The 27,277-nt window shown below is 39.4% G+C and overlaps 6 protein-coding genes across 8 annotated transcripts; 4 read left to right on the top strand and 2 right to left on the bottom strand.

The window, feature by feature from the left end:
* The first annotated feature begins 643 nt into the window (after positions 1 to 643).
* LOC103321886 (very-long-chain 3-oxoacyl-CoA reductase 1-like) lies at positions 644 to 3,247 on the top strand. The gene is made up of 3 exons (XM_008223741.2): positions 644 to 1,574; positions 1,719 to 1,788; positions 2,786 to 3,247. Exons 1-3 carry the CDS (start codon positions 937 to 939, stop codon positions 3,038 to 3,040), a joined length of 963 nt encoding a protein of 320 aa, XP_008221963.2. The 5' UTR covers positions 644 to 936; the 3' UTR covers positions 3,041 to 3,247.
* A 2,600-nt stretch (positions 3,248 to 5,847) lies between these two features.
* LOC103321935 (uncharacterized) lies at positions 5,848 to 10,477 on the top strand. Of its 2 annotated transcripts, none has more exons than XM_016791378.2 (6): positions 5,848 to 6,144; positions 6,564 to 6,631; positions 6,718 to 7,924; positions 8,068 to 9,831; positions 9,927 to 9,951; positions 10,101 to 10,477. In XM_016791378.2, the coding sequence occupies exons 1-6, from the start codon at positions 6,027 to 6,029 to the stop codon at positions 10,234 to 10,236; spliced, it is 3,318 nt and encodes a 1,105-aa protein (XP_016646864.2). In that variant the 5' UTR covers positions 5,848 to 6,026; the 3' UTR covers positions 10,237 to 10,477. The 2 variants fall into 2 exon arrangements, with proteins under 2 accessions (XP_016646864.2, XP_008222008.2); XM_008223786.3 differs by having other exon boundaries at positions 10,098 to 10,477.
* Positions 10,478 to 11,054: 577 nt separating this feature from the next.
* LOC103321885 (S-adenosyl-L-methionine-dependent methyltransferases superfamily protein) lies at positions 11,055 to 12,219 on the bottom strand. Its single transcript, XM_008223740.3, has one exon. It carries the CDS (start codon positions 12,005 to 12,007, stop codon positions 11,213 to 11,215), a length of 795 nt encoding a protein of 264 aa, XP_008221962.2. The 5' UTR covers positions 12,008 to 12,219; the 3' UTR covers positions 11,055 to 11,212.
* A 1,764-nt stretch (positions 12,220 to 13,983) lies between these two features.
* PSBY (photosystem II BY) lies at positions 13,984 to 14,801 on the bottom strand. Its single transcript, XM_008223738.2, has one exon. The coding sequence runs from the start codon at positions 14,683 to 14,685 to the stop codon at positions 14,086 to 14,088; it is 600 nt and encodes a 199-aa protein (XP_008221960.1). The 5' UTR covers positions 14,686 to 14,801; the 3' UTR covers positions 13,984 to 14,085.
* A 746-nt stretch (positions 14,802 to 15,547) lies between these two features.
* On the top strand, positions 15,548 to 18,960 carry ALB4 (OxaA/YidC-like membrane insertion protein). Its single transcript, XM_008223737.3, is given in 10 exon segments — positions 15,548 to 16,219; positions 16,332 to 16,392; positions 16,469 to 16,542; positions 16,644 to 16,748; positions 17,089 to 17,119; positions 17,122 to 17,195; positions 17,360 to 17,463; positions 17,633 to 17,839; positions 17,919 to 18,297; positions 18,499 to 18,960. Coding segments are annotated over 10 exon segments (1,650 nt in total). The 5' UTR covers positions 15,548 to 15,688; the 3' UTR covers positions 18,583 to 18,960.
* Positions 18,961 to 23,025: 4,065 nt separating this feature from the next.
* Positions 23,026 to 27,042, top strand: LOC103321882 (Regulator of chromosome condensation (RCC1) family protein). Of its 2 annotated transcripts, XM_008223734.2 has the most exons (7): positions 23,026 to 23,344; positions 24,144 to 24,187; positions 24,324 to 24,606; positions 24,705 to 25,054; positions 25,164 to 25,565; positions 25,732 to 26,116; positions 26,470 to 27,042. In XM_008223734.2, the coding sequence occupies exons 3-7, from the start codon at positions 24,379 to 24,381 to the stop codon at positions 26,710 to 26,712; spliced, it is 1,608 nt and encodes a 535-aa protein (XP_008221956.1). In that variant the 5' UTR covers positions 23,026 to 23,344; positions 24,144 to 24,187; positions 24,324 to 24,378; the 3' UTR covers positions 26,713 to 27,042. The 2 variants fall into 2 exon arrangements, with proteins under 2 accessions (XP_008221956.1, XP_008221958.1); XM_008223736.2 differs by lacking the exon at positions 24,144 to 24,187 and having other exon boundaries at positions 23,030 to 23,344.
* The last annotated feature ends 235 nt before the right edge of the window (positions 27,043 to 27,277 follow it).

The raw sequence follows: 27,277 nt of genomic DNA, 5'->3' as shown, positions 1-27,277 counted from the left end.
TGCAACCCATGTGCAAGGAGGAATCAATGGGGCGCCATGTGTCGCATTATTGGTGCTGCAGAAGCTATTGCATGCTGGTGTCGCAACACTTCTTTTTTAACCTTTTTTTTTGTTCCAACAATAACCCAAATCAATTATCCATATTAAATCCAAGTTATTTTTACTGTTAAAAAAAAAAATTCAACGGTTAAAATAATATTTTAAATGAATCTAAATCATATCTATCCCCAAAACTAACTCCAAACTCTATAAATACACACCTATTTCTCAAATAAAATTATATTTATAGAATTTCATTTTTTTTTAGGTCAAATTGTTTTAAAAAAATTAAATTATGAAGTTATCTAAAAGATTAAAAGAAAAATAGTTAGACTTAAACTATTCTTAAATAATTTAATAAAATTGTAGACTTAAAATTTGAGTCTAAAGAGTTGGGGAAAAAACAGTTTGAGTTTGGGAAAACTTAAATAGTTTCCTTTTAGAAAGGAAAAATTTGGGTTTATGACCGAATGGGTTGGAGAATGCCTTACTTAATAGTCTCATTTAGACCTCCTTTGAAATTTGTATTTATGGGAGCCTTATAAATTTGTATTTATGGGCCGTATGGTGGTTGAGCCCTAAATAGAGTCAGCATTGGGGATGGCCTGATGGAGGAGGGAAATTTCCTTCATCTTTTTCTTCTCCTAATGCGAACAAAAAATAATTAAATGTAGTCCCTTTTCTCGCCCCGGGAACAGAGTTAGTTAAATGTGGTGGTTTTCCGCTCATCTACTTCATCCAACTCTTCTTTCTATCAATTTCAGACGCTTCTATAAATTAAATTCCATCCTTTACTTCACGCCACTCCCTCCCCTCTTCTTCTATTTCTGAGCCAAACCCAACCTTTGGGTTCACCATTTTCGTTTCAGATTCCAAGCAAAACCCTTCTAAACGAACATGGGTTTTTGTCTCCTGGAGCACCTCAAGACTCAGCCTTTCTGGCTCGTTGTGCTTTTCACTCTGGGTTCTCTCTCTGTTCTCAGGATCTCTTTAGCTTTCCTCCAATGGGTCTATGTCAATTTCCTCAGACCTGCTAAGAATCTCAAAAAGTATGGATCTTGGGCTCTCGTCACTGGACCCACTGACGGCATTGGCAAAGCCTTCGCCTTTCAATTGGCTCGTAAAGGGCTCAATCTGGTCTTGGTCGGTCGCAACCCAGAAAAGCTCAAGGACGTCTCAGATTCAATCCTGGCCAAATACGGCAAAACCCAGATCAAGACCGTCGTGGTTGATTTCACTGGTGACCTTGACAATGGTGTTAAGCGCATTCGTGAGACCATTGAAGGATTCGATGTGGGTCTTTTGGTTAACAACGCTGGGATATCGTACCCGTACGCTAGGTTCTTTCATGAAGTGGATGAGGAACTGTTGAAGAACTTGATAAAGGTCAATGTTGAAGGCACTACAAAAGTTACTCAAGCTGTTTTGCCAGGGATGCTTCAGAGGAAGAGAGGCGCTATCGTCAATATTGGGTCTGGGGCTGCGATTGTGATCCCCTCAGATCCTCTCTATGCTGTTTACGCAGCTACAAAAGCGTAAGTATTTGCACTTTTGTATTCACTGTTTTATATATCTATATATATTGGATCTATTTTTGTTCATTGTTCATTTTGAAGTGCTGGAAGTACAAGGTGATTGGTTTAGCTGCTGAAAAGGCTGTATGTTGTGACTCTTTTCAGGTATATTGATCAGTTCTCTAGGTGCCTCTATGTTGAATACAAGAAAAGTGGGATTGACGTTCAGTGTCAGGTATTATTTTTACTTCTGATATTATCAAATTGTTATAATTGAAGATGGTAGCTAGCTCACTTGGTAGGGTCTTGGGTAATTGATGCACTATTTATTGGGCAAATAAAACATGTTTACACGAGCTTAATATTAGGTAAACTGTCAACAATTGAAGCTCAATTGAGCAAACTCTTAAACAATTGAAAAAAAAAAAACCTATAGAAGTGTTGTGTCATGTGTTGCAATGGAGTTGCCCAGTATAAATAGTTTGGCCAGTTGTTGTCCAAAGTGGGATACCATTATGCAATGAAAAACTCAATCATTTCCCAACCTCAGTTGGTCTTTCCTTGCCAAGTATTAGGTAGAAATTCTCTTTCCTTGGTTTTCTTCTTTATGCCTTCATCGAGTTCACAAATTTACTTGAGGATATCAAAAAATTTGCCCTCCCACATGGTAGTTATATGTCGATGGTTAAGTAGTTTCAGAATTCTTTTTGATATCTGCTTTCCTTTTCAGAGGCCATTGATGTATCGCATTGAACTTCGTATATTATCTGATTGCATCACAGGTAGTGTAAAACCTGTCATGGAGTTGTTATTGGTAATGGAAAACTGATGCCAACACAAATTAGGATAGATGCATTGCAAATTGAAGACTTCTGAATGTGAATGACATTAAAAGGGTATGTTAGTAATGTTGACATGGTCCATAGTTGAGATGAGTCCTGTGCGTTGTACTTCCTGCCTGCCTAGGTTTCTGATCATACCCATGAGCTTTGTGGTTTAGTGATATGTGGGGTTAGAAAATGGTGGTTAAACATTTCCTAGATTGTGTGATATGTAAAAGTATTCCGTTTAGATGATATTAAATACCCTTATGCCCTGACTCTCTATATGCGCATCGCCATATTTTGGCCACTAATCTGTTGAGCATTGGATGCTTGCCACCTGGGATGATTGTTGGTATTGACTTTGCTTTGAGTTTTTTTTATCATCAACTGAGGAGTTTGTCTTTGCAGGTTCCATTGTATGTGGCAACAAAGATGGCATCTATCAGGAGATCTTCCTTCTTTGTACCATCAACTGATGGTTATGCCCGGGCAGCTCTGCGCTGGATAGGGTATGAACCTCGTTGCACTCCTTACTGGCCCCATACGCTTCTTTGGGCCGTGGCATCCTCATTGCCAGAGTCTGTTGTTGACGCGTGGCGCCTGAGATTTTGCCTGGCTATTCGAAAGAGGGGACAACTCAAAGATTCCCAGAAGCAAGAATAGATGACCGAACATTCTTATGTTATTCTGTTTGGGCCGCTTGGTAGGGAATGCTGTTTGGTGCAACGGATTAGGACTTTCTGAAAGCTGATCGTATGCTTAGACTTCAGTTTATGTTTAATGTTTTAAAATTCCATGGTCTTTGTTAATTAATGATCAACTGCTTTTTTTTTTTTTTATTATATTAAAGTTCCTTGCAAAAAAAGCAAAGCTTAATTATGTATATGCACTTGTGCTTTCCAACTTATCTCGATTACACTGTGGTGAAAACGCGTCTCAAAGTACTCCCAACGTGCAAAAACTGTCTCACGTTACCCTTTCCGCTTTTTGAAGTTCCGTTGAATGTTCGCTCATCTCCCAAAATTCCGAGCAGTAGCCCTCCCTTTGTTACTGTTCATCGCTTATTTACCCTCCAAAACTCAGAAATTTCTCCTAACCAACACAACTAGCAGCAAGAACAACTCGAGAGGTTGAAAAATCATACCGGATCGAAGAAAATGGTGCTCGGAATCGCCCGAATGAGCAATGGAGATTTTGGGTAAAAACCGCCAATTTCTTGCTTTTTTCGGTGATCCAGACGACGGTTGGCAGCGGTGAGATGTGAGGTGATAGAGGACAACGTCTGGTTCTTTTGATATCCATGTCGTCGCTTGGGGTGGCGGAGGAGGCGATGGCAACCCAAAAACGGTGCGATGAACAAGTAATAAATGGGAGGAGCTGCATTGCGGAATTTTGGGGAGATGAACGATAACGTTAGAACGGAACTTCAAAAACTGACGGAAAGGGTAACGTGAGACGATTTTGCACGCATTGGGGGTACTTTGAGACGTTTTCACCACAGTGGTAATCGAGATAAGTTGAAAGCACAGCATGTACATAATTAAGCCAAAAGCAAATAGATAGATGTTTGTCTGATCGCCCTATTTATTCTTGTTGATTCCTTGAGCTGCAGTCGTTGAAATAGCCACATAGTTTGTGCTTTATGGCTCTTTGTTGTTGTAAACTTGTAACTTGAAATGGGGTTGCGTTTCTAAAGATCCATTAATTCAAAACGACTGAGGAGAACAAAAAATGCAGTAACATAATTTAATTATGATTTATATTTTCCTTCTTTGAATGAAAAAAAAATGGCTATTTACATTTTACCAATGGTCAAATAGATGAACACTTATTTTTTTCTCGACATAAGTTGAAACGACCTGACCCAAATTCCACTTTGGAATCCGGGTCGAATCCTGTGCAACACTGACACCTAGTGCCGTGGGTCGTAAATGACCAAAATGTCTTGGAAGCGATAACACAAACTCTGGGGCCCTATCTCGTGGCTACGCAATCGTAGGTGCCTACATACCCTTCCGAGGGATCAAGCCACACGTAGTTCTTTCTGTGTTCTGGACTCAGAATCGGTTTGTTTTATCGTAAACCTCACTCTAGGGCTGACATTTCTGGAGTATCCGGGACTCCGTTTTATGATTCGTCAAATACGATACGATCCTGGGAAAGTCTAGATTAACATACTTGGACCTAACAACGATCCAACGGCTCAAACCTGCTGAACCCGGAACTCACATACTAGGCGAGATCCGTTCGGGTTCAAACGGTAACCAAAATAATATCCGTGAATTCCTACACGCTCATGACGACCTAAGGAACACTCTGGGACTGAATGGGGTCTCGACCAATCTGCCCACGCGCCGTCACGCGCGCGGCAGCGCGTGGGTGTCCTAAGCGATAACGCCTCGCCAAAAAACTCAACAACTAGGCTCAAGACTCCTATCCTAGGTATAACACCCTATTTGGAGCCACTTTTGTTCTGGGACCTACCCCAAAAAGTGGCCGGAAGCGGCTGAAATCGCGATCTCAAAACCGGCCGAACCCTAGGTTCGAAATTAACCCTCTCACGCTAGAAATTCCTCAAATCCTACTCAACCATCAGCTAGATCATGAAAAATAGCTAGAAATTCATACCTCACACGACCGGATTGGTGGCCGGAGGAGGAGAAATCGCTGGCCAAAGCTCTGAAAACCGGTCGGAAATCATGGTTTTTCCGACGGTTCGAGGCGGCAAAGGTGGGAAGGTGACCGCCAGGCTGGTCGGCGAGTGATGCGGTGGTCCCGGTCCGTCGATGGGTCGGGTGGCTGTGGCGGTGGCTGGGAGGAGAGGACCAATCGGACAGAACAGGGGAGATCGCGACGGGAGAGAGAGAAACGAGGGTTTTTAAGAAAAATCCTGATTTCCCAAAATTACCATTTTGCCCTTGAGCATATTTTGACCGTAATTTATTCGTTATAATTGATTCGAGCCTAATACGTGTCTACGGACTCGTTTCGTCGCGCTCTACGCAACGGTGTAAGTGAAACGGTCAAATTATTTCTCGGTCAAAAAGTCAATCTTTTCCTCAATAAAATATTCTAAGGGCATTTTAGTCTTTTCCTCTAATAAATTAATAGTTAAATATTAATTTTAGGTTTGGGTTGTTACATAAGTGGTATTGGCAGAAGGTAGAATCAAACTTAGGACCTCGTTACATGGCTAAATGCTCTTAAATAAGGTGCAATGAGAAAAAATTAAAACAAAACAAAATAGTGTTATATATATATATATATATATAAATTGTTTCGATTACAAATTTACCATAGGAAAAAAAAAAGGGGGCCCAAAATAGTTGAGGAGGAAATGAGGACTTGTATTAAACTTGGGCTGGGCCCAAAATAAAATCTGAAAACAGGAATTTCACCGCACAGGCCCAGGCCCGTAAGCATGTGCGAGCCTTACATACGCCCTGCGCGCTTTGGGCACCCTCCTCTTCGTTGATACAAACTTGTAAAACCTGGTTGGTTGTAGCGGCACACCCCATGGCATGCCGCCATTGAAATACCTGCAGACAAACAGGCCGCGACCAACCGAGAACACCAGGAGTCTCTTTCTCTCTCTCTCTCTTAGTCTCTCAGCTCTCGCTGGTGTCTGGGTTTTATTCGGTGGAGGCCAATGGGGAAGCACTCGAGTTTGGGCTCTGCTTCCGAGGCCACAGTGTTCATAGACACCAGCCTCGGCACCCACCTCGCCGTCACCGTCTCCCACCACGACTCCGTTTCGGCACTCAAAAGTAATGTTATTCCATTCCTTCTCTTTGTATTCTCACTCATAGTCTGATGGTGTTTAGCTCCCATTCTACAAAGCTAAAAGTTTTATTCGCTTTTGTTGCTTTGTGTAAAAAGAATATTGCTTTTGAAATACTTGTAATTGGAAAATTGGGTGTTAATGTTTATGGAGAAACTATTGTATGGTAATGTAATACGGTCACGTAAGTAATCTGGGCAAGCTCATACTATTCTGGTTAGCACAAAATACCCAATTGAATGCATTGTGTATCATCTAAGGAGTTAGGTGGGTGATTTATGGTTTAAAAAAAAAAAGTGATTTACTCACTTAAACAGTCATCATCTTCCATTTTATTAGCATCAGAACTTGAAGTTTGTGATTTTTCCTACTGTAAGTGATTGTGTAAATCCATTTGACGTGCAGGGAGAATAGAATATGAACATCAATCGTGCTTTACTAGTATGGGGAATTTCACAGTTGAAGCTCTAAAGGTATAATATATGTGCCTTCTTAATAAACTGTGTATTGTCTGAAATATAGCCTTAGTATAAGGACGACTTGTGTGTTTGCCTGGTAGGTAAAGCGGAAAGGATGCTTTTATCACCTATCAGATTCCATGCTTGTTAAAAATGCATTCAGTGGGGTCAACAAGAACTGGTTTCTGTATGCTGATGCTTCTGATGTTCCTAGAAAAAGGTTGTCCAATTTCAAGGATTCGATCCCATTGCTACTTGAGGGCAACGAACGTGCTAAAGAGAAAGTTACTACAGCTGATCAGAATGGTTCAGTTGATTTTGCTAGAGAAACTTCACAAAATTTGGAGATAGGGGTCAAACATTCTGATAATGATCATTGCACAACTTCAGTTCGTGAGACAATTAATAGGCCAGAACGTGAAATACAGGAGGACCACAGACTATGTAGTGAGGGATACAGAGTTCCCACAACACAAGAACGCAAGGAAGATGGCTCAAGGAAAGGAAGTGATGTCCAACGCAATGTCTCTTTGGAAAAAGCTTCACCTTCTGTAAAGAAAGGACAATGTAAGATAAAACAGAGAAAAAAAGAAACAGTGCATTTAAAAGAAAACGATGCTTCAGTTCATGGATTTGGTAAAGAACAGTCACATGCGGATAGTATCCCTCCTGAAATTTCACCAGGCAATCAGAGTAGAGATGTTTCATGCGATATGACGAATGAAAACAAAAATGCCACGGAAGAACCTTGCAGGAGTTCGGCTTCTACTATGGATAACAGGTCAGATTCCAGAATTCATGGGACTAATGATACATCCAAAGAAACTGAAGGTCCAGGAAAACACATCAAGAGTAGAAAGAATACATCAGTGGAAGAGGCTTCACAATCTCAGCCTGCGGCAAAGAAAAAGCGCAAGTTTGAAAGCATATCTGGTCTTGAGGATTCACTGAAAGAAAACAATGTCTTGATTTGTGATTCTAATAATGAGACTTCCAAGCCAGATATTGCATCTGAGTTCTCTTTAGGGGACAAACAGAAAAATGCAAATGCAATCTTAGATGGTGTAACTGCTGAATCTTCTGATTTGTTGACCAACAGTTCCAGCAGGAACAAGAAAAAGAGAAAGAAATCATCAAGTTCTCTCAATCAAGTAGTTCTTGCTGCTCCTTCTGAAAGAGATGTTATGGAAGAGAAATCTAAAGTTGCTGCTGCAGGAATTAATGATAAAAATTCTGGTGGAGAAGATGATATAGCATCTGTCAATGAGCAAGAGTTGCGGGAAAATGATGAAGTACCCTTGTCACTAGGTAAGTTGTGTTTGTTATATACTGATATGTGATCTGGTGTAGATTATTTTCCCATTCTAATTGAGTTTTTCAAGAACTTTAACTAGTTTAGAAGGGGGGAAGAAAAGGCCATTTCTCTGAGATTAATACTGTTTCTTTTGTAGATGTTAATAATATTACTGATGCTGGCAATGTGGAAAGCAAAAGTGTTATGGCCCAGGAAAAATTGGACAGCCATCCTCCCCTTCTTGTCAAAGTTCCCAGTGAAGGTGGAACTGATTGGCCCGAAAGAGTTGGAGAGGAGAGAGAATCATCACACAGAAAGGATTCTGTATTGGCAACGGCTGAAAAGCATAAGTTGCCCAGTCAGGATAAAAGAGATGGGAACGATGCAAATGTAATTGTGACATCTCAATTGTTGGATGCAGATGGATCTGTTACCCCTAGTAAGAAGCAAAGGAAGACCAGAAAAACCAAGGGGTCCACTGGAGAAACTCAGATTAAATCAGGTTCTGGGCTTGGAATTTCTTTGGATGGACCTCATGAAGTTGTACATGGTGACCATGCCAGTGATAAAACTAGGAAAGGGGAAAGTAATCTTTCTCAGAAAAATGTGAAAGATGTATCAGAAAAGGAAACGGAGAGTTCTCATTTTGTTAGGAAAACGGATAAACCTGATGGCAATGAGGTCGAGACCTTGGAGCAAATTGGAAAACCTCAAGAAAATGCAGAAAGTATGAATCAGAATATGAAAAATAAATCTAAGAGGAAACAAAGTGCCATGACAAAAAACCTCCTAAATTTGCAAGCAGAAGGGGAAAATATTGGCATTCTGGATCCAGCATTGACAACTGATAACAAAACAGAGGTAGTAGATAACACAAGCAGGAACAGTAAGTTGGAAAAAACAACTCCGGTTAAGCAATCAAATGGGAATGCTCTGGAATCTGATAAGGATTATGGGATTGAAACTGATTTGATCCCTGCACGATCAAATTCCATGTCTATTGAGTCTAAAGTTCCTTCTCTTTCATTAGAACATGTTCCAAATGGGAGGCCTCTTGACGCTGACGTAACTGGTAACCATCCTGCAAATGGATGTTCTAATGAGGGCGATAACGACATGGAAGTTTCCTGTGACGGCAATACAGTCAACTTTGACAAGCATCTAGTGCCTAGCCAACGACAGCATGAAGTTGTTGCTTCTGGCGAAATGCATGCCGAAGAGGTGACTGGAACTAATAGGGTAGATAATAAGCCAAAGGATAAAAAGAAGCGAAAAAAGCTGGATGTACATTCAAGCGGTCCATTCTCTGATCTGCAAAGTCCACTTAAGTCTAATGAAAACCAAGGGATTGGTGGAAAGACTGTAGCTTGCAACTCTAGCTCCATACAACCACAAGGATCACTATCCAAGGGTGATGACGTTATGCCTCAGCATGAAAAAAAGGTTCCAAAGAAAGTTCCTAAAACTGGGACTAAAGCTCCATCATCTGATGTGTCAGGTAAGATGAATTCCGTTTCTGAAGCAGCTCGAAAGCACAGTGTTGCCATGGTTTCTGGGACCAATACTCGTACAGGAAAAAAGAAAGAAGTTACTTCTGTATCAAATCCTAACTTGAAAAAATCGAACAATAAAGCTGACCAAAATAAGATGGGTAACAAGCGTCAATCAGGTGTGAACCGAACTCGTGTGGCCAGTGGAAAAGCTTCTGGTATTGATCATGGGGAAGTTGTAAACAGCTCAAAAAACAAAAAGTTGTCAGCTATACCAAGGACAATATTCAAGGATGACAGTAGTGGAAGTTCTGAAGATGAAGATGAAGTTGACGTTTCACAAGCAAGCACACAGGCTCCATCAGATTATTCATCGTCATCTAGCTACTCAGATGGGGAAAGCAATGCAGATATGAGCTCGCCAAGAAGCGGTAACTGTAAAAAGAATTCCTGTCTTGGATTATTGGAACCTGCTGCAGTTTTTAGTTTATGACTTCCTTATCTGACACATTGCATTTTTCCACAGGAAATGCTAGCGTGATAAAATCATGGTAAGTTTGTTAGGAATTATGCCTCTTTAAGGGAAAAAAAATTCTAAGTGTAATGGGGATTCTTTGCTGAAAACTAAGAAGCATTATTGTTTCTTTCGAAGTGTTTCGTTCTCATCATCTGAGTCTTTTCGTGTATTGTTCTATAGCAGCACTTCAGGCATAAAGGACCTGAAATGGACTGAATTGGCTAAAAGTTCAAGCACATTCAAGAAGGCTAAACTTACAGCGTCCCAATCACCGCCAGAGGATGATGAAATTGTTCCAGACAGTCAGCCTATCTCCTAGTCTTCTATGTTTTCTTATTTACCCTCCGAGTCCTGGAGCTTTTTTCCTTTTCATTTGCTGTAGCTGTGCAAGTGTGCAGCAGTTTTGTTACGAATCGAAGAGTTCTATTTTTCGGCCCGCAAGTAGTAACAGCTTATTTGACTATATAATCATGGATGCAACTTGCAAGCACCAAAGTGCCTTTTTGTATCACGATTTGTCTCGTAAAGAAGTAGCCAAATACAGTTTGTTACTCGTTTTACCAGGCAATTAGTAGCTCCGTTAGTTTTTAGCTTTATGTTATGCTACTAGCCAACAAAATCATGCATTGGGGCCATTACAATTGGATCCCAGCTTTGTAATCTACAATTTGTTCTAATCCTTTTTCAAATCGAAGGAGAATTTCGATTTAAGCAAAAGACAATAATTGGCTCCATCCTTCATGTTCCCATTAACCTTTTTTTTGTATGCACCATTGATTGAGCACATAGTTGGTGGCATAGTATATTCCAATTAACCAATGACTATATACAAACTTTATTAGCCTTTAAATACTCCACCTAAGAAAGGTCCTGGGTTCGAGTTCTAAGCATCCTCAGTAGTGTGTGTGAGTTTAGTATACTATCGCCCTTCTTATAGAAAAGCTCCTCAAAAAAAATACTCCAAAGTAAAAATAATCAATATATATCATCATTCTAGTACCCTGCAACATATCCAAAGTTTGAATGCCCTTTTGATTATAATTAATTAAAAATCAAAGCATATCTATCCATTAGACAATAAATTTGATGATTTTGATGGCAAATTTGATTCAGTCGATCAATTCAACAAGCATAAAATGACAAACGCATCAATTTTATTTTATTTTCTAATAGACGTCTCTATATATGCACACATCATAGCAATTCTACCAAATTAAATGAGATTTTTTTTAAAAAATTGAAGTGAATAATATATTGCAAATATTTGCAGAGAGAGAGAGGCAATATTGGGTCAATCAAGACCGTTGGATGTGTTCCCCGTATCCCGTTTCCCGTTTCATAAAAACCGCCTCCGTGTTAGCCCCAAACCCGTCAATCTCCCTAACGTGAACCAACTCAGACCTCCGAAACATCTCCACCAACGGCTTGATACTAAACAGGTCATTCGCCGAGTACTTATCCGTCCGCCTCGCAACCGCCACGTGTAGAACGCAGACGCCACGTGGCTTCAACGTCCGCTCGATCTCCGCAACGAACTTGTCCGGCAACAGCGCGTGGTCGAACACGTTGGAGAACTCGAAGTCGAAGGTGTCGTTGCCGAAGGGCTGGTTGTGGAAGTCCCCTTTCACGACCAGCGGCGGGTAGGGCACGAGGTCGATGCCGACTGAGTCGGAGACGCCGACTAGGCGCAGCGCCTCGACCTCCTGGCCGACTCGTGCGCCGATGCAGAGGGATTTGGAGTCGTTGAAGAGGAGGCTCCGGCGCTTTAGGTGCTGAAAGAATTGGGAGAAGACTTTGATCTTCCGGTCCCAGTCGCGGGTGATCCAAACTTGTCGCAGCCTAGGGTTGAGGGTCTTATTGACCTGGCGCTGGATGTAGGCTTCGTACGAGGTGTAGCCGGGTCGGATTCGGATGCCTCGGGTGGTTATGTTGGGTACGGTTGGCGGGTGGATGTCACCGGGTGCGGCGGCGGTCCAGCGGAGGTTTTGAGGTTGAAGACGGAGGACAAGAAGGAGAATGGGGAGAGTGAGAAGGAGAGAGAGAAACACGTATTTGAAAGTGAGAAGTTTTGGTTGAGTGCTGGTTTTCATGTTGTCTCTGCATGAACTTTCCAATTCGTTGAGGAGAAGGAGATGATATATATGGGGGAATAACTCTCTTTAACCTTCTCTATTGGACTATCTCTCTTCTAATCATAATACGTGTTATTTTTTCACATTTTAAACTATGTCATTAATGAGTCATACAAGTTGACTTTTTCTTTCCAAATTTACCCCTTCATAAAAATAAAAAAATTTGCACACCCTTCACTATCACAGACCTACTTGCCCTCTTATCACTGTGCTCTACAACAACCACATCCTTATGCTGCAGATATTGCGATGAGGGATTGAGTTGCAGAGATTGGAAGAGAGAAGAAGAAAACTGGTGGAGAGAAAGAAAAAAGAAAGAGAAGGAAAAAAGAGAAAAAAGAAAGAGTGAAAAAGAGAGAAAAAGAAAAAAAAAAAAGAGAGAGAGAAGAGAGATATAAACCGTTCAAATCATCACACCATTAAAAATGGGACTTCTCCGTAATAGAGACTAGTCTCTCCACACGCGTTTCCGTGCCTGTGAGAGGCTTTTTTAAAAAAAAATTAAATTTATTTTAGAATTAAAAAAAGATAATAAGTAGTTGTATTCCATAAAAACATTATCAATTATCTGATTTTAATTTTAATTTTAATTTTTTTTAATATAAAAAAGTGTGAATTTATCATATTATCCTCATTTAATTAATAATTTCAATTCTTAATGTTTGCATTAACCAATGACATTTTCTGATATTTTGAATGTTTCATCATTCTCTACATTTTGCTTTATATATACAGAAGCATCGTTACTGTAGTATTTGTTTCCTAGGTAAAGGTAAAGTAGTGAATATATAAAGGGTAAGGTCACATCCGACTTTGTTGCCAGACAGATATTAATGTTATCAAATTATAGATATGTAAATAACAAATTCAGATAACAACTTACGTGCTAAAATGTTTAGCTAGCTAGTACAAGTTGATTTGTTTTTATATGTGTTCAAGTTGAATATTAAGAGATGGATGATGCAAAGAGTTACATATGACATATTTAAACCTCCTTATTGGCTCGATGCCTTTGCCTTAATTTTATATATTTGGGTGTGGAACAAAATATAGTTAGTGCATGCAAGATGTCCTTATTGCACGAGTAAAATGGACCAAGCAACAAAACTATATGCTCACTAATTCATATGAAAATGCAACTTATTTTATATTATACTTTACTTTCTCTTTAGAAAACGGCCGGGGAAGATTATTGTAAATGAAGCAACCAACGAGAAAGGGAGACGTGGTATGGTATGTGAGTGCGCATGCAGGCAGCACGACTCTAAGTGATAAACATGGACGCTTTTTGGCTTTGTCTTTGGCTTGGGCTATGTGACCTCTGTGTGTCTGTGACCATCTCTTCTGTTCAAGCCTGCGCCTTGATCAGTTACAAACAATGAAACATCAATCAGGACCCTCCATTTCATGTGTTAAAAACGTCCAGAGAAAGCGAGAAAAGGAAAAAGAGAAAAAAGAGTTCTATTCATCGACAAATCCTCAAGATAAACCTGATATAACTCTAAACTAAATCCTCATATAAATAAGAACCCCTTCTATTGGTACTAGTCCCGGTGCTTTAATAATATTTGGTTCTATAAAGACATCGGACTAATACCAATTGAATTCTAATCTTACTCGAATCCTCGCAATCCCAAACAACTGTGATGACCAAATTCTTGTTGGATATGAACTTTATTCCAACATTTAGTTGTTTTTGCCGTTCAAGCCCCAAAAAAAGAACGAAGAAAGTGTGATTTGTGAACTATGATTAGAATTGAATTGATACAGAGTTGATAGAGATTGCTAGTATATCATATTTAATTTGTGAAAACCTCCTGAATTATATATATGATAATACACAGTAGCTACACATCAAACCCTACTGATAATAAGATATATATCTGAACACTTGGGCTAGCAGATAAACAGAGAGAGAGAAAAAAATGCTAATATGAAAAGAGAGAATATTAATTAATCCCATTAACAAAAGGTGCAATATTACAAGTAAATTGATTAACACTGTGCCATCGCACCCTTGACCAAAACCCATCTCACTAAGACCTCATCTTGTTGATTTGGTTCAAAGCCGGTTGTAGAATGTTGTACAGGACCCAAACAATGGCAGGAGCAACCACAAACAGCAAGAGCTGGCCCCTGTTGTCATTAGCAGGAGCATCAGCAGCAAGCATGGCAATTTCACTGGCTGAGGCAAGTGGTGTTGAAATGAATCCGGATGCAGCCAACCCACCAAGCCCAAGCCCCACGATGACCCCTTTGTTCTGCATGCGGTTGATCTGGTTCAGGGCTGGCTGGAAGATGTTGAAGAGAACCCAAGCTATGGCTGGAATGAGGGGTAGCAGAAGAGCAAGGCCACGGTTGTCGCCTTCGGCTATTTGGGCAATCTGTTGAGCAGCCATGGCAGGGTCAGAGGAGCTCAAGGTGGAGAAGATGGCTCCAGCAATTGCTGTGCTGGCTAAAGGGGACATGTTGATGCTGGGAATTTCAACTGGCTTTGAGGAGGTTAGGCCTTTTGGGAGGTTTTGAAGTGAGAGAAGGGAGGTGGGTTTTGTGGTTAGCTTGGTGACGACCTTGGGAGTGTTGGTGCTCATGCACTTGGCATTGATTATTGCCATTGTAGCCATGGTTGCTGCCATTGATTTAGTGCTTCTGTGGAGAGCTTGGATTGCTTGCTTGGTTGCTTGATGTTCAGGTGTGCAGAGGGATTGGTAAAGGCAGTGAGATCAGATGAGGGGCTTCAATGGTTGGTTGTAGTGGGGAAATGTGGAAAATATAGATGTGGGGCAAAGTCAGGGCAATGGGATCCAATAGAAATGTGTTATGTGGATTCTTTTCTTATCCAGAGAGTGTGATTGGTGAAACAAGAACCTCATATTCATACCCCACAACATTTTCTTATCTCTTCTTGTAAACAGAGTTTTGTTGATAGCTAAACCACAAACTTGTTAAGTTCTTTGTTAGTCATGAGGCTCTAGAATGGTCTAGATACATACATGGTCCCCTAACCTCTATTCCTTTCAAATTCAACAACTTAATTAGCATAGGAAATGGTAGATCATTTGAAAAGTTGAGAAATTTTTTAATGTAGCAAATAGTATTATTAATTCACTCATGTTATCATATGCATTTTTATTTATTAACATTATACTGTAGCTTCATGAAATATAAATCATTTTATTCATTTATATTATAACACGTGAATTAATAACATTACGTTCATCGACTCTATAACTAGAACAAGTATTCAATATCATGGGCTATGCCAAGCCTTTGAACACCTAATTTGGATCACCACGGATGGTTGTCAAATGGGGCAGTAGTTCTTGAAAGTTGAAGCATAGAAGGAGGAGAGCCAAAGCCCAAAGCTCACAACCAAAACTAATAGGTGAGAGCCAAACGACAAGTCGTTCGATAGAGATATTTTGCCGTTCTGGTCAATTTGCCACAAAGAGTCCCGTAAAATTGGAAAATGGAAAGCCCAGCCCTCCTTTCCGGTTCATCCTCATTCGCATGAATCGCATATCCAAACAGTCAGTCATCAAGAAGCAAGACATGCTAAACCCACGCTCAGCTCTTTGCACCAGCTCCAGCTTCTAGGGTTTCTAATTTCTCAAATTCGAATCCCAATCCCCTTCAAAAATGGCTACTTTATCCTCGTTTCGACCAAGCCTTGTCCTTGTCCCAACTCCGAAGCCCCCGAACCCTCTCCTCCCTCGAACTCACCACTACGGCTTCTCGCAACCCAAGCCCTTCCTCCGAGGCTCGCTCGCTGTGGCTCGGCTCGGCTTCGGCCCCGGTCTGATTCCCGAACCGGAAGACGCCGGAGCTGTCTTGAAGGAGCTGTATGACAGAGCCGAGAGCTTGCTTTACACGGTGGCCGATGCGGCGGTGTCAGCTTCGTCGTCGACGGAGAGCGTGAGTACAACGAAACAGAGCACTGATTGGCTTTCTGGGATTACCAATTACCTTGAAAGCGTTCTCAAGTTTTTGAAAGATGGGCTCTCTGCTGTGCACGTTCCCTACTCTTATGGCTTTGCCATCATACTCTTGACCCTCCTTGTTAAAGCGGCTACCTTCCCGTTGACCAAGAAACAGGTTGAGTCTGCCATGGCTATGCGGTCCTTGCAACCTCAAGTGAAAGCTGTACAAGAACGCTATGCTGGGGATCAGGTTCAAATTGCAATTCATACCATCTTTCTTTCACATTGTATAAAATGTACCCATTCATTATTGATTGAATCTTTGATGTTGATGAGCTCAAGTTATAAACTTTTACTTGTAGGAGAGAATTCAACTTGAAACTGCTCGATTGTATAAATTAGCTGGCATAAACCCTTTGGCAGGTATAGTTTCTTTCGAAACTGTAATTTCTAAAATTTAATATATTGCTCAATCTTATTATTCTGCTTTTTGTGCCAGGATGCCTGCCTACGCTTGCAACAATCCCAGTATGGATTGGGTTATATAGAGCTCTTTCAAATGTGGCAGATGAGGTACCAGCTTCGTATTTGTCTTCATTGATTCTTAGAAACTTCCTTTTTCTCCCATTATCTCCTTCAACTCTGCATAACTGTTTAACATTTCTTTTATTAAGGGACTCCTTACAGAAGGCTTCTTCTGGATACCCTCCTTGGCCGGTCCTACAACAGTTGCTGCTCGACAAAATGGAAGTGGCATCTCTTGGCTTTTTCCATTTGTAGTGAGTGTCTTCACCTTCAAGCTAAAACACTCCATTGTCTCTAGATATTGCCCCAAACATTCCATCTTACAAGTTTTTCCTTGAAACTAAGTAGCTATTTGGTTCGAACTCAAAATTCTTGTAACTGAACACTTCTGCTCATTATAGCCTTTTACAAATCTCAAATTGCTCTGTTTCCTGTTTCTGGTGTCCTACTATTAAATATGTCTTTTTATTTAAGGATATTTTCGATGCACTTGAAAGGTGATGGTTGTGATGCTTGCTTTAATAGATATCTGATTTCTAACCACCTATGATTTGTGGAATTTGGATTTACTTTTGGTGCTATTAAATTTCTCAGGATGGCCATCCACCCCTTGGATGGTCAGACACCTGGCATATCTTGCCTTGCCTGTTTTGCTGGTTGTCTCACAGTACATATCTGTTCAAATCATGCAGTCATCACAGGTCAGTGATTTCGTGGTCCAAATTGACCTGGTTAGATAAACTTAGCACTTCTAGGGTCTAATCTTCTTGATACAGTGATTTCTTGTTTGAGTCAGATTTATTATTTATTATTCTTTTTGTGTTATCCTTTTTGTTTATTAATTAACACGTGTTATAACTTTCAGAGTAACGATCCGAACATGAAGAGTTCTCAAGTTATTACCAAGTTTCTTCCTTTAATGATTGGTTATTTTGCTCTTTCAGTGCCTTCTGGTCTAAGTCTCTATTGGTAAGTAGATGTAAAACCCTTTTGTTTTATGAACACCATTGAAGTTATTTTTTGCATTTTTTGGAATTGTAGTGAATCATAAATCTGTATCATGAATACAGTGGAAACATTCTTTTTTGGAGATAGTCCTGCCTATGTTATCTTACATCTTTGAGATATTTTTTTGCAGGTTCACAAATAACATACTGACCACAGCACAACAAGTATGGCTTCAAAAATTTGGGGGTGCAAAAAATCCAGTTAGTCAATTAAATGATAATTTTATCAAGGAAGATGAACTCCAAATTCAAAAGTCTGTCTCTGAATTAAAGTTGACACAAAAGGATACCAGACAAGAAGAAAAGTTGACGCCAGAGGGTCTACGGCCTGGTGAAAGGTTAATAGTCCTTCCTGCCATTTCTCTATGTTTTTGCCGCACTTTACTATTGCAGTCTTAATCTGTTGAGATATTCCAGATTTAAAATGATAAAGGAGCAAGAAGCTCGGAGAAAACAACAAAGAGAAGAAGAAAAGAGAAAAGCTGAAGAGGCAGCAGCCAAGGGAACTCAAATAACTAATGAGCGACATGAGGGAGAAGCCAGATTACATGATAATGAAAATGGAGCTGCAGTTGAATTAGTTGTTGAAAAGAGTGAAGGACGTCATTCTCAGACTACAACCCATAGTTCCTCTGATGTTGGAGTTTCTGTGAATGGTGATCGGTCTATACAGGACTTGAAAGAAGATCACAACACAGTGTCTGTGTTGAAGATGGAAAACAGTGAAGTTTCTGCTAATTTAGAGGTTGAAAGGAGGGATGAGCAGAAGTCGGATGAGAGTCAAGGAGACGGAAAGGTATTCGGAAGTATGCTTTGACATATTGCACTCTGCATTGCATCATTATTTTAGACTTCTGATTAGTGATTGCCTCTGTTACAATTGTTCGACTTGATAAAAAAAAAAAAACAGGTGTATTATTAACATATACATACGTATGCTTGCATTATTTTGGGCTTACCTTTTGATTAGCAATTGCCAAATTTTCTATATTTTCAGGAATCTGTTGAAGTACGAACTTCCACGACCACTGTGGATACAAAAGTTTCTGGAGAAGGCGCACATCAAGTGAGAGGGGAGTGACCCACCGAAGTGTAAGCATTGTTGAGATAGCATTGGTGAGTCAATTTAATCAGATTGAAAGCAACCCTGACATTCAAAAGCAATACACGGTGTATATTATATCTGAGACAGGGAGTGGGAACAACAAGATTTTCGGATTTTTGTTGTGTAGCTGTAACAAGTTTTTGAATGTGTCCTGTAGAAAAAAAAACTGCTCTGCCTTCTGCTTCTCGGTGGCATGGCATGTATGATCTTTGTAGCAAAAATTTCCATATTTTTTGGTTAGATTAGATGAGAAGAAGGGGAAATGGATAGGAAATTAAACAGATGTGTTCGATTCTTTTTCATGTCACAACGTACGAATAAATGATATAAAATTTCAGCTCGTTACTTTGCTTCTTTCTGATAGTCTTCAGCTGGTTAATTTGGAGTTCCTTTGTCGTGTAATTTTCTCAGGCTGCCTTGTTGAGTTCCCTGTTGCCACGTGGTTTTTGTCGTTTTGACTGTATGCTGTATTTGAACTGATGACTTCATAAAAGGAGGAAAAAGAGAGGGACAAAAACAAAAAGGAAAAACGACATGGCCATAGGTTTCATCAATTAAAAGAAAGTCAAAACAAAACAAACCAGCCAATTACGCTATGTCACGTGATAACTTTTATATTTGACATAACATAATTGGTTGAAAAGAGCAAAATAATATTATTTCTGTGATAACTTTTATATTTGACATAGCATAATTGGTAGGAAAGAGCAAAACAATACTATTCCAGTTCCGTATAAGTTTTTCTGGCTTTAGAGGTTTTGTCCTCTTTTAGCGGGAGTCCTCTCTGCTGTTGGTAGTAACGTGTATATGTGATTATTGACTTAGCGTACACGTAGAAGGTAACCTACAAATGATGTTTTCTTCGAATAGAATAAGTGTGATACTTTGCATATTCTACTAAGCTAAGATATTCTCTCTCTCTCTCTCTCTCTCTCTCTCTCTCTCTCTCTCTCTCTCTCTTGATATTATAAAACTTTTCACGTAAACAAAAAATCATTTTAACTCTCTTCTTTACCTAAGAGTATAAACTCATATAATTACCCTAAATTCCATTTATTTACTACTTATTCACTTCAATAACTTCATATGTGTCAACATTTATATATTAATACTGATTAGTACTATTAATAAAAGGTACGTACTTGATTATACAATCAAACAATCTGTAAGATTCCTAGAAATTAAATTCAACTGAGATACTAAAATATTCTGCAATTACAACAATCACTTTAATTCGAAAGTTATTCATATGCATACTTAAATCATTGTTTACTCAAATCTACGTGAAACGCACATGCCTCAGTGACAAGTGTGTTATTATAATTACTATAATTATATTTATCTCCCCAACAAGTGTGTTAGTTTTAGCCTTGCTATTTATCTCCCCAAGGCTCTTGTCAAAATGACAATAATTGATGGCAACATGAATTAGTTAATTAATTAAATAGGCTGGTCTTGGACGGGCCTGGTGTAATATTCTGAGACAATCTGGATAAACAAAGCACATGAATTATGCATATAATTCTACTCTGAATATATAAATGTGGAATTTGTTTTGTGTATCCATACATATCAAGTTACAAATTATTTCAACCAGATCATTAGTTGCAATTAATGCTGCTTAATTAGCGGTAGGTAAGCTCATGCAGAATCATTGTTTTTATGGTTACTCATATGTAGTACTGGTGCTGTAAATGGTCTTCTTAATCCTCTATTTGTCAACTCTGAATAAATTGGGCTTAAATTTGTAATAGCTATTACTTACTATCTTGCTGGATTTATACAAGAATCTCTTACTAATGAAATTCTGCTTGTTCTCATAAAATAAATAAATAAATTAGCGGTAGGTGAGAGTTGAGAGCACAAATGAGTTTCTTTGTCTGCAATTATCAAACAATCCGACATGCAGTGCAGGCAGGCAAAGTCTGTAAAACCAATTGCCAAAGTTAGAATTATTAGATCGCCATTTTTATTAACCATATCATGCAAGCTATATAGCTGTCACACCACACTACTACAATGCAGATTTAGTGCATGGCACGCATTTTCATTCGGTCTGCCGTAAATCGCAATGTTTAAGTTGGATTTGGATGGAAGCTTTTAACAAATTAAAAACCGCTAATCATAATTAGTAAGGCAATCATATCCTAGCTTGCTCCCTAAGCTTGACTTCGTCTGTACAACCCTATCGCTAGCTATTCGTACTATTTCACATGACAAATTAACGCACATGCACGAAACCTTTTAATTTTGGTCGGACAGAAGAGCATTCGCTTTAACCACACTCGATTAACAATTAAGTTCCACCTTAATTAAACATCATCTAATTTTCCATCAAAAGAAGAATTAATAGATAGACAAAACACAAACAACCTCTACAACTACAAAGGGTTCATGCAGTCCCCAACACTCTTCTTTTTGATTAAGGTGTAGTATTTGTTGAACGATGTTAGAGATTAATATTTCACACTAGTAACAATGATGAGTTTGCATTTATAAGACAGATGGTGCTGTCTGTTTCACAAGAACTGCTGCATCCCCTTCTTGTATATATTCATGTCGACATTGGATGACATACGACCTATATATATAATATATCTTGTACACCTCACCTGCATCATCATTGTTTGAATGTTCCCAAATAGGATTCATAAAAAGCATTCGATCTACCAACTTGTATTTTCAGACATGTACACTTAGGTATTGGCCATCTTTCTTATCATCGATACTTACGAAATGATTTTCCTTTTAACCAATATAAACCTATATATGCATGGTAAAGTACCCACCCACCGGTGTGAGAAAAAATTTATTGTAACGAAAATATCACTGTTTTACTATTTTCAACTAATAATGCAAAGACACGTAAAAAAATTATTACGCCTCTCATTGTGCTATTGGCTAGGAATAACAAAAAACGATATCTTCGTTGCATGAAAGACCCTCTACACTGGCGTGTATTAGTCTGCACTGCACCTACTTAATGTTCATTGGTAAAGGAAACAGCAGAGAAAAGAAAAGAGTAGAACTAATATACAAGTTTACTTTAATTGGAAGGATGATCTTGTAATGGAAAGATAAATGATAACTATATCTACGGCGATTAATGGCGAGATTAAAAGGAGAAACCATGATTTTTACCTTTTAACCTTTTCCATGATGAGACCGGGTTTTTATGCAAGAATTCACGGCATGCAAGAAGCTTCTGTCTTTCATACATGTTGCATAATGAAAGCCTATGTTTCCTTGCGCCTTTGACAGCTAATTCAGTTGCATGTGTGTCTCTTTAACACCTGGCTCATTGATCGACAGACCCACCCAACGCAACCCAAGTTGCTTTCAGACGATCGATCAAGGTGTAATTTAGACCTTTTTAGGAGAGAGAAAAGAAAAGTTACCCGTCATGAAAGAATATGCTTGTAACTTAAGTTTTGAATCCCTTTCATAATAAAGCAAAAAGAGGACCGAAATGTTTTGGCATGGTAAATGCATGAAGGTCCTCATTTAACAGTTATGTAGCTTCATAGAAAAGATGGGGTTTTTTTATTTATAAAAAGGATGTAATGAGGACACTCAATACAACAACAAATATTCAGGCAGATTGGGTACTTTTCACCCTGTGATTGCCCTGTTAAATAAAATCCTTTTGGTATATATTATAGAATTGTTGACCTCTCCTCAATTATAATGACCTTTAATTTAGAGCCGCAGAGGTGAGGGTATGCTAGGTAGATTAGCACTAGTTGGTATGCTCCTGTTATGCATTGGGACCAATGGGCATCCAGACTAGAGGGTAGAAATTAATAAAGATATATATTCTTTCTGAAATTATTGTTTCAGTTGCAAGTAGTTTCAAATTTCATTTCAAGCAACAGTACGACAGTACAACACAAATTTACGTGCAACAATTTCCTCGATGCTGTCAGTGGCCTACTCGTAACGAATTTATCAATGTTGGGACTATAAAAATTTTAAACACCGCATAATCATGCTACGATCGTAATGTATGAGACTTAAACATGTTCATTTTCTAAGTGAAGTGATAATGTTGAACTAAAACTCATAAGCAAAATTACTGTTGTTATTGCTTTCACCTTGATGGAAGGAAGCACACGTTACCCTAGTAATTTGATTCCAAAACGTCTTGAACAATAACAAAATGAAATAATTAATTGTCACCATTCACCAATTAGACCTTGAAAATGATTTCAATGAGTTAAAGGTTTATAAAGGGAGACTCGGAGAGTTTATATAATCCTCTTATCTTCCTCATAGTTTTCACCTTAGTTTTCGTAAAACCATAGGATGTGATAAATCTGTTGGAGGAGAAATAATATAGAGAGAGAGTTACCATAGTCAAGAGGAAGCTGACGTGTAGGAATGAGCATACTACAAATATATAGCAAGTAAAAGCTTAATCACCACCCAAGCAAAGAGAGACCTCACCTCCCAAATCCCCATAGAAAAGAAAATAAAAAAGCTCTCAACTATTCATATTCATCCACTCTCTCAAAGCCAAAAGACCAAAATTCCTCTGCCTCTTTATCTCTAAATCCTTTGAGAAATATCTCATGCCACTCTCTAGGATAAACAGAGAGCCTTTTTGATCAAAAAGCCCACTTCTTTGCTCTCTAATTTGATCCAAGTTTTGCTGTGTTTGTCTAAGAAAAACGTCAAATTCTCTTCAATTCTTGACGGATGCAGATGGGTTTTCAGGAATCGTGGGTTGCTCTGATATGTAATATTCATTTCCTAGTTGTTGGGTCTCGATCTATAACGATGATAATGCAGAATTGAAAAAGTTTGGTTAAGCATGTGTTTGTGTTCTGTTTTTGCTAGATTCTACCTCTCCTTGCTTATTTTGGTTGTTGATCAAGTTTTCTCAATGGTTTTGGATTTTTCTAATGATTTTGTGATCTAGGTGTGCCAAAATTTTGATCTTTCTGGCTAATTCTTGGCAAAAAAAGTTTGCTTGTAACTGCAACCCCTGTTATTGGTGTTAAAAAATGGAGGTTGATTTTGCTTGCTTGGTCCATTTTGATCAGGTTAATCTGACCCGTGTCAGTTATAATGAGTTTCCGTGGATGAAATTTTCTCCTTTGATGTCAAAATTCTTTCCTTTTTTTGGTTGTCTTTTGACGGTGGGAATATCCATTCATGGAGGACTAGTATTCCTCTTCTCAAAGTTTCCATCTTTTAGTGTACCTCAAGTTTGTATTACTGTTTTAAGGTTTTGGGTTTCTTTGTTAACCCCTATTCATTTGGAAAGTCTGAAAATTTGCGGTTTTGGCTTTGGTTGAACTATGATCAAAATGGTCGGGTTGGTTGTAAATTTCCCTGGTTTCGAATTTTGCAGATGTTTGGTCTTTTGTTGTAAACGATTTTGAATCCTCAAGTCCAGTACATACCTTCTGTTCTGTTTCTTTGACACCATTTCTTATGACATGTTGATTGGACATAACTTGTTGCAATATTTGTTCTTGTAGTTGCTGTCATATAAAGAGTTTTTTTATAGGTATGTTTTTTTTTATTTGTAGGTTTGAGACTTGAAGTTTGTTGATCAATAAACATATTTGTCAAGGTAGATACCCCTGCATAGATTCTCCGTGAATAAAATTAGCAAGAATTTGTTCAAGTTTTAAAACTTCAGATGCTAATGCTGGATAATTGAGAGGAGTAATGTGGTAATTGTTGTACCAATATTTCATAATTTTCAGCAATTTAGAACTTCTCGTTTGCAAAGCTTGGCCACTGCAAATTTTGGCAGTGCCAATGGATGCCACAGCGAGCGGAACCCCAACTATACAATACCATAACATTCCTGACCAGCCAATTACCACTATTGTTGTTGCCACTCCTGTACCAACATTCGAAAGGCGGCAACGCCATTGCTTTGGGACCTCCATCCCCGGAGAATTCCCTTTAGCTGCCAACCCCTCCATTGTCCTTCATGTCCTTACTGCATGCAATTTGGATCCTCAAGACCTTGCAAAGCTAGAGGCAAGTGACCTGTTGCTCTCAAGTTTGGTAATGTATCGGTGTTTTAACTCTTAGAATTGATAATGCTGCTGGTTTGATTTTGGATGTGTGTGTTGCAGGCAACATGCTCCTTTTTCAGGCAGCCTGCAAACTTTGCTCCTGACTTTGAATTGTCCATATCAGAGCTTGCTGCTCTGGACATGTGCCAAAAGAGAGGTATATTTAAGCCAATGACAGCTGAGCAACGTCAAGAATTGAAGCAAAGATGTGGGGGTTCATGGAAACTGGTCCTGAAGTTCTTGTTGGCCGGAGAGGCATGTTTCAGAAGGGAGAAATCACAGGCAATAGCAGGGCCGGGTCACAGCATTGCTGTAACTTCAAAAGGAACTGTCTATTCATTTGGCTCTAACAGCTCAGGACAGCTTGGACATGGCACCACTGAAGAGGAATGGCGGCCTCGGCAAATCAGGTTGCCAATTCTTGATCACTCCTTAGACCTGATTCTGTAAAATGCAAGAAAAAGGAAAGAGAAATAGTTGACTTAAAAGAAAAGTTAATGGAACTCCGTTATGTTGCAGATCTTTGCAAGGCATTCGAATTGTTCAGGCAGCTGCTGGGGCTGGCAGGACAATGCTGATCAGTGATGCTGGGAAAGTTTATGCCTTCGGAAAGGACTCTTTTGGCGAAACTGAGTACGGGGTTCAAGGATCAAAGCTGGTCACTACTCCACAGTTGGTTGAATCTTTGAAAGACATATTTGTGGTGCAAGCTGCAATTGGAAATTTCTTCACAGCCGTGTTGTCAAGAGAGGGCCGGGTATATACATTTTCTTGGGGCAACGATAGCAAACTTGGTCACCAAACTGAGCCAAATGATGTTGAGCCCCATCCTTTGTTGGGCGCACTTGAGAATGTACCCGTGGTACAAATTGCAGCGGGATACTGCTACCTTCTTGCTCTGGCTTGTCAACCTAATGGCATGTAAGGATTGTCTTCATCTGTTTGTCTTGATAGCTTTGAGCATTCTGATTGTATCAAACAAAAAAAAGTTTCCTGTTTTTGGACCCCAAAAGGTGTTTGTTATTACAGTAGTTGCATTAAATGTTATGTTATTATTACTTGTTTATATGATCTGGAAACATATCAGGTCCGTTTACTCTGTTGGCTGTGGCTTGGGTGGGAAGCTTGGACACGGTTCAAGAACTGATGAGAAGCAACCCCGACTTATTGAGCAGTTTCAGCTTCTGAACCTTCAGCCTATGGTTGTTGCTGCTGGTGCTTGGCACGCCGCTGTGGTGGGCCAGGATGGACGGGTCTGCACATGGGGCTGGGGCCGTTATGGGTGCTTGGGTCATGGGAATGAGGAGTGTGAATCAGTTCCTAAGGTTGTGGAAGCATTGAGCAATGTGAAAGCAGTGCATGTTGCTACAGGGGATTACACAACCTTTGTGGTTTCCGATGATGGTGATGTGTACTCATTTGGTTGCGGAGAATCAGCTAGTCTAGGACATAGCACCGCTACCGACGGGCAGGTCTTGGTTATTACTGCATTATTTCCTATTTCATATATTACTTGAGCTGTTTTTCCTGGTTACACGAAGGTTTTGCCTCTTAACTCACATAGCAGAAAGTTCATATGTAAAATTAATTTGTGAACATAGTGAATGATTCCAGAAATCTGATACACTTGTTCTGAAATGTAACCAAATTGCAGCACATCATCTGATAGCTATAAAATGACTTGACCATCCTAAAATAGATTTGATGCTTTCCCAGTATATGTAAAAATGTTATGTTTTTGGTCACATTTACTACCACCTGTTTACTGCTTCCTATATCAGTAAGATTCACACGTTTGCACTGAAGTGTATTGTGTATCTTACAGGGAAATAGGCATGCAAATGTGTTGGCACCAGAGCTTGTGACATCGCTGAAGCAAGTGAATGAGCGGGTTGTACAGATCAGCCTCACCAACTCCATATACTGGAACGCTCACACTTTTGCACTCACTGAATCAGGGAAGCTATACGCGTTTGGAGCCGGGGACAAAGGGCAGCTTGGCATTGAGCTTGTTGCCAACCAGACTGAAAGGGGAAATCCAGAGCAGGTTGATATTGATCTCAGATAGAGTTCATCACAGTATCAAATCAATAGCTTTCCTTGCCACACCACCACCAAGCTTCTTTTATCCTCTAATTTATCATCATCATAACGCATTGCATTTGATGTTTACATTTCCATGTCTATTTTGTACATAGAAACAAAGAATTATGAAGTTTGAAGCTGTAGGGGTACATAGGAGCCTAAGACAAATGCTAAATGGTTGTTGATATCTGAAAATGTTGGCTTTGCACTTAGGCTTCAAGTAGTTGAATAGCTGATACATTTGTCAAGGTTCATTCATCTCATAACTTGTTTATCTCAATTAAATTGATAATTTATCTGCTTGGGTTAAAAATGGGGGAAACTGTAATTCAATTCATGCATCATTTTCCCTCTCCTTTTAAGATCAATGTTGGCTTAAGTTTGTCCTTTGATCAACCCAAGTCAAAATATTGCAATGCTTGCTTGGCCGGTGGATTGTTAGTTGTGGGGGCCACTGTCCACTTGGGTCACAGAAGTATGCCCCAGCTCTGAACTGGTGGGCAGACAGCTTTTGTGTGGAATGAAACATGAGGATGGAGTTCATGAAA

The sequence above is a fragment of the Prunus mume genome, linkage group LG2, assembly GCF_029339155.1.
Source record: "Prunus mume cultivar Tortuosa linkage group LG2, ASM2933915v1, whole genome shotgun sequence".
NCBI classification, from domain to species: domain Eukaryota; kingdom Viridiplantae; phylum Streptophyta; class Magnoliopsida; order Rosales; family Rosaceae; genus Prunus; species Prunus mume.
The sequence above is the reverse complement of the archived record's forward strand: the minus strand, read 5'-3'. Positions and strand labels throughout refer to the sequence as shown.

Coding starts and splice junctions, on each gene's coding strand:
- LOC103321886 (XM_008223741.2), top strand. CDS start 937: ATGGGTTTTTGTCTCCTGGAGCACCTCAAGACTCAGCCTTTCTGGCTC. Junction 1,575..1,718: donor GTTTACGCAGCTACAAAAGC/GTAAGTATTTGC, acceptor GACTCTTTTCAG/GTATATTGATCAGTTCTCTA. Junction 1,789..2,785: donor GGATTGACGTTCAGTGTCAG/GTATTATTTTTA, acceptor TTGTCTTTGCAG/GTTCCATTGTATGTGGCAAC.
- LOC103321935 (XM_008223786.3), top strand. CDS start 6,027: ATGGGGAAGCACTCGAGTTTGGGCTCTGCTTCCGAGGCCACAGTGTTC. Junction 7,925..8,067: donor TGAAGTACCCTTGTCACTAG/GTAAGTTGTGTT, acceptor TTTCTTTTGTAG/ATGTTAATAATATTACTGAT. Junction 9,952..10,097: donor GCTAGCGTGATAAAATCATG/GTAAGTTTGTTA, acceptor ATTGTTCTATAG/CAGCACTTCAGGCATAAAGG.
- LOC103321885 (XM_008223740.3), bottom strand. CDS start 12,007: ATGAAAACCAGCACTCAACCAAAACTTCTCACTTTCAAATACGTGTTT.
- PSBY (XM_008223738.2), bottom strand. CDS start 14,685: ATGGCAGCAACCATGGCTACAATGGCAATAATCAATGCCAAGTGCATG.
- LOC103321882 (XM_008223734.2), top strand. CDS start 24,379: ATGGATGCCACAGCGAGCGGAACCCCAACTATACAATACCATAACATT. Junction 24,607..24,704: donor AAGACCTTGCAAAGCTAGAG/GCAAGTGACCTG, acceptor TGTGTGTTGCAG/GCAACATGCTCCTTTTTCAG. Junction 25,055..25,163: donor TGGCGGCCTCGGCAAATCAG/GTTGCCAATTCT, acceptor GTTATGTTGCAG/ATCTTTGCAAGGCATTCGAA.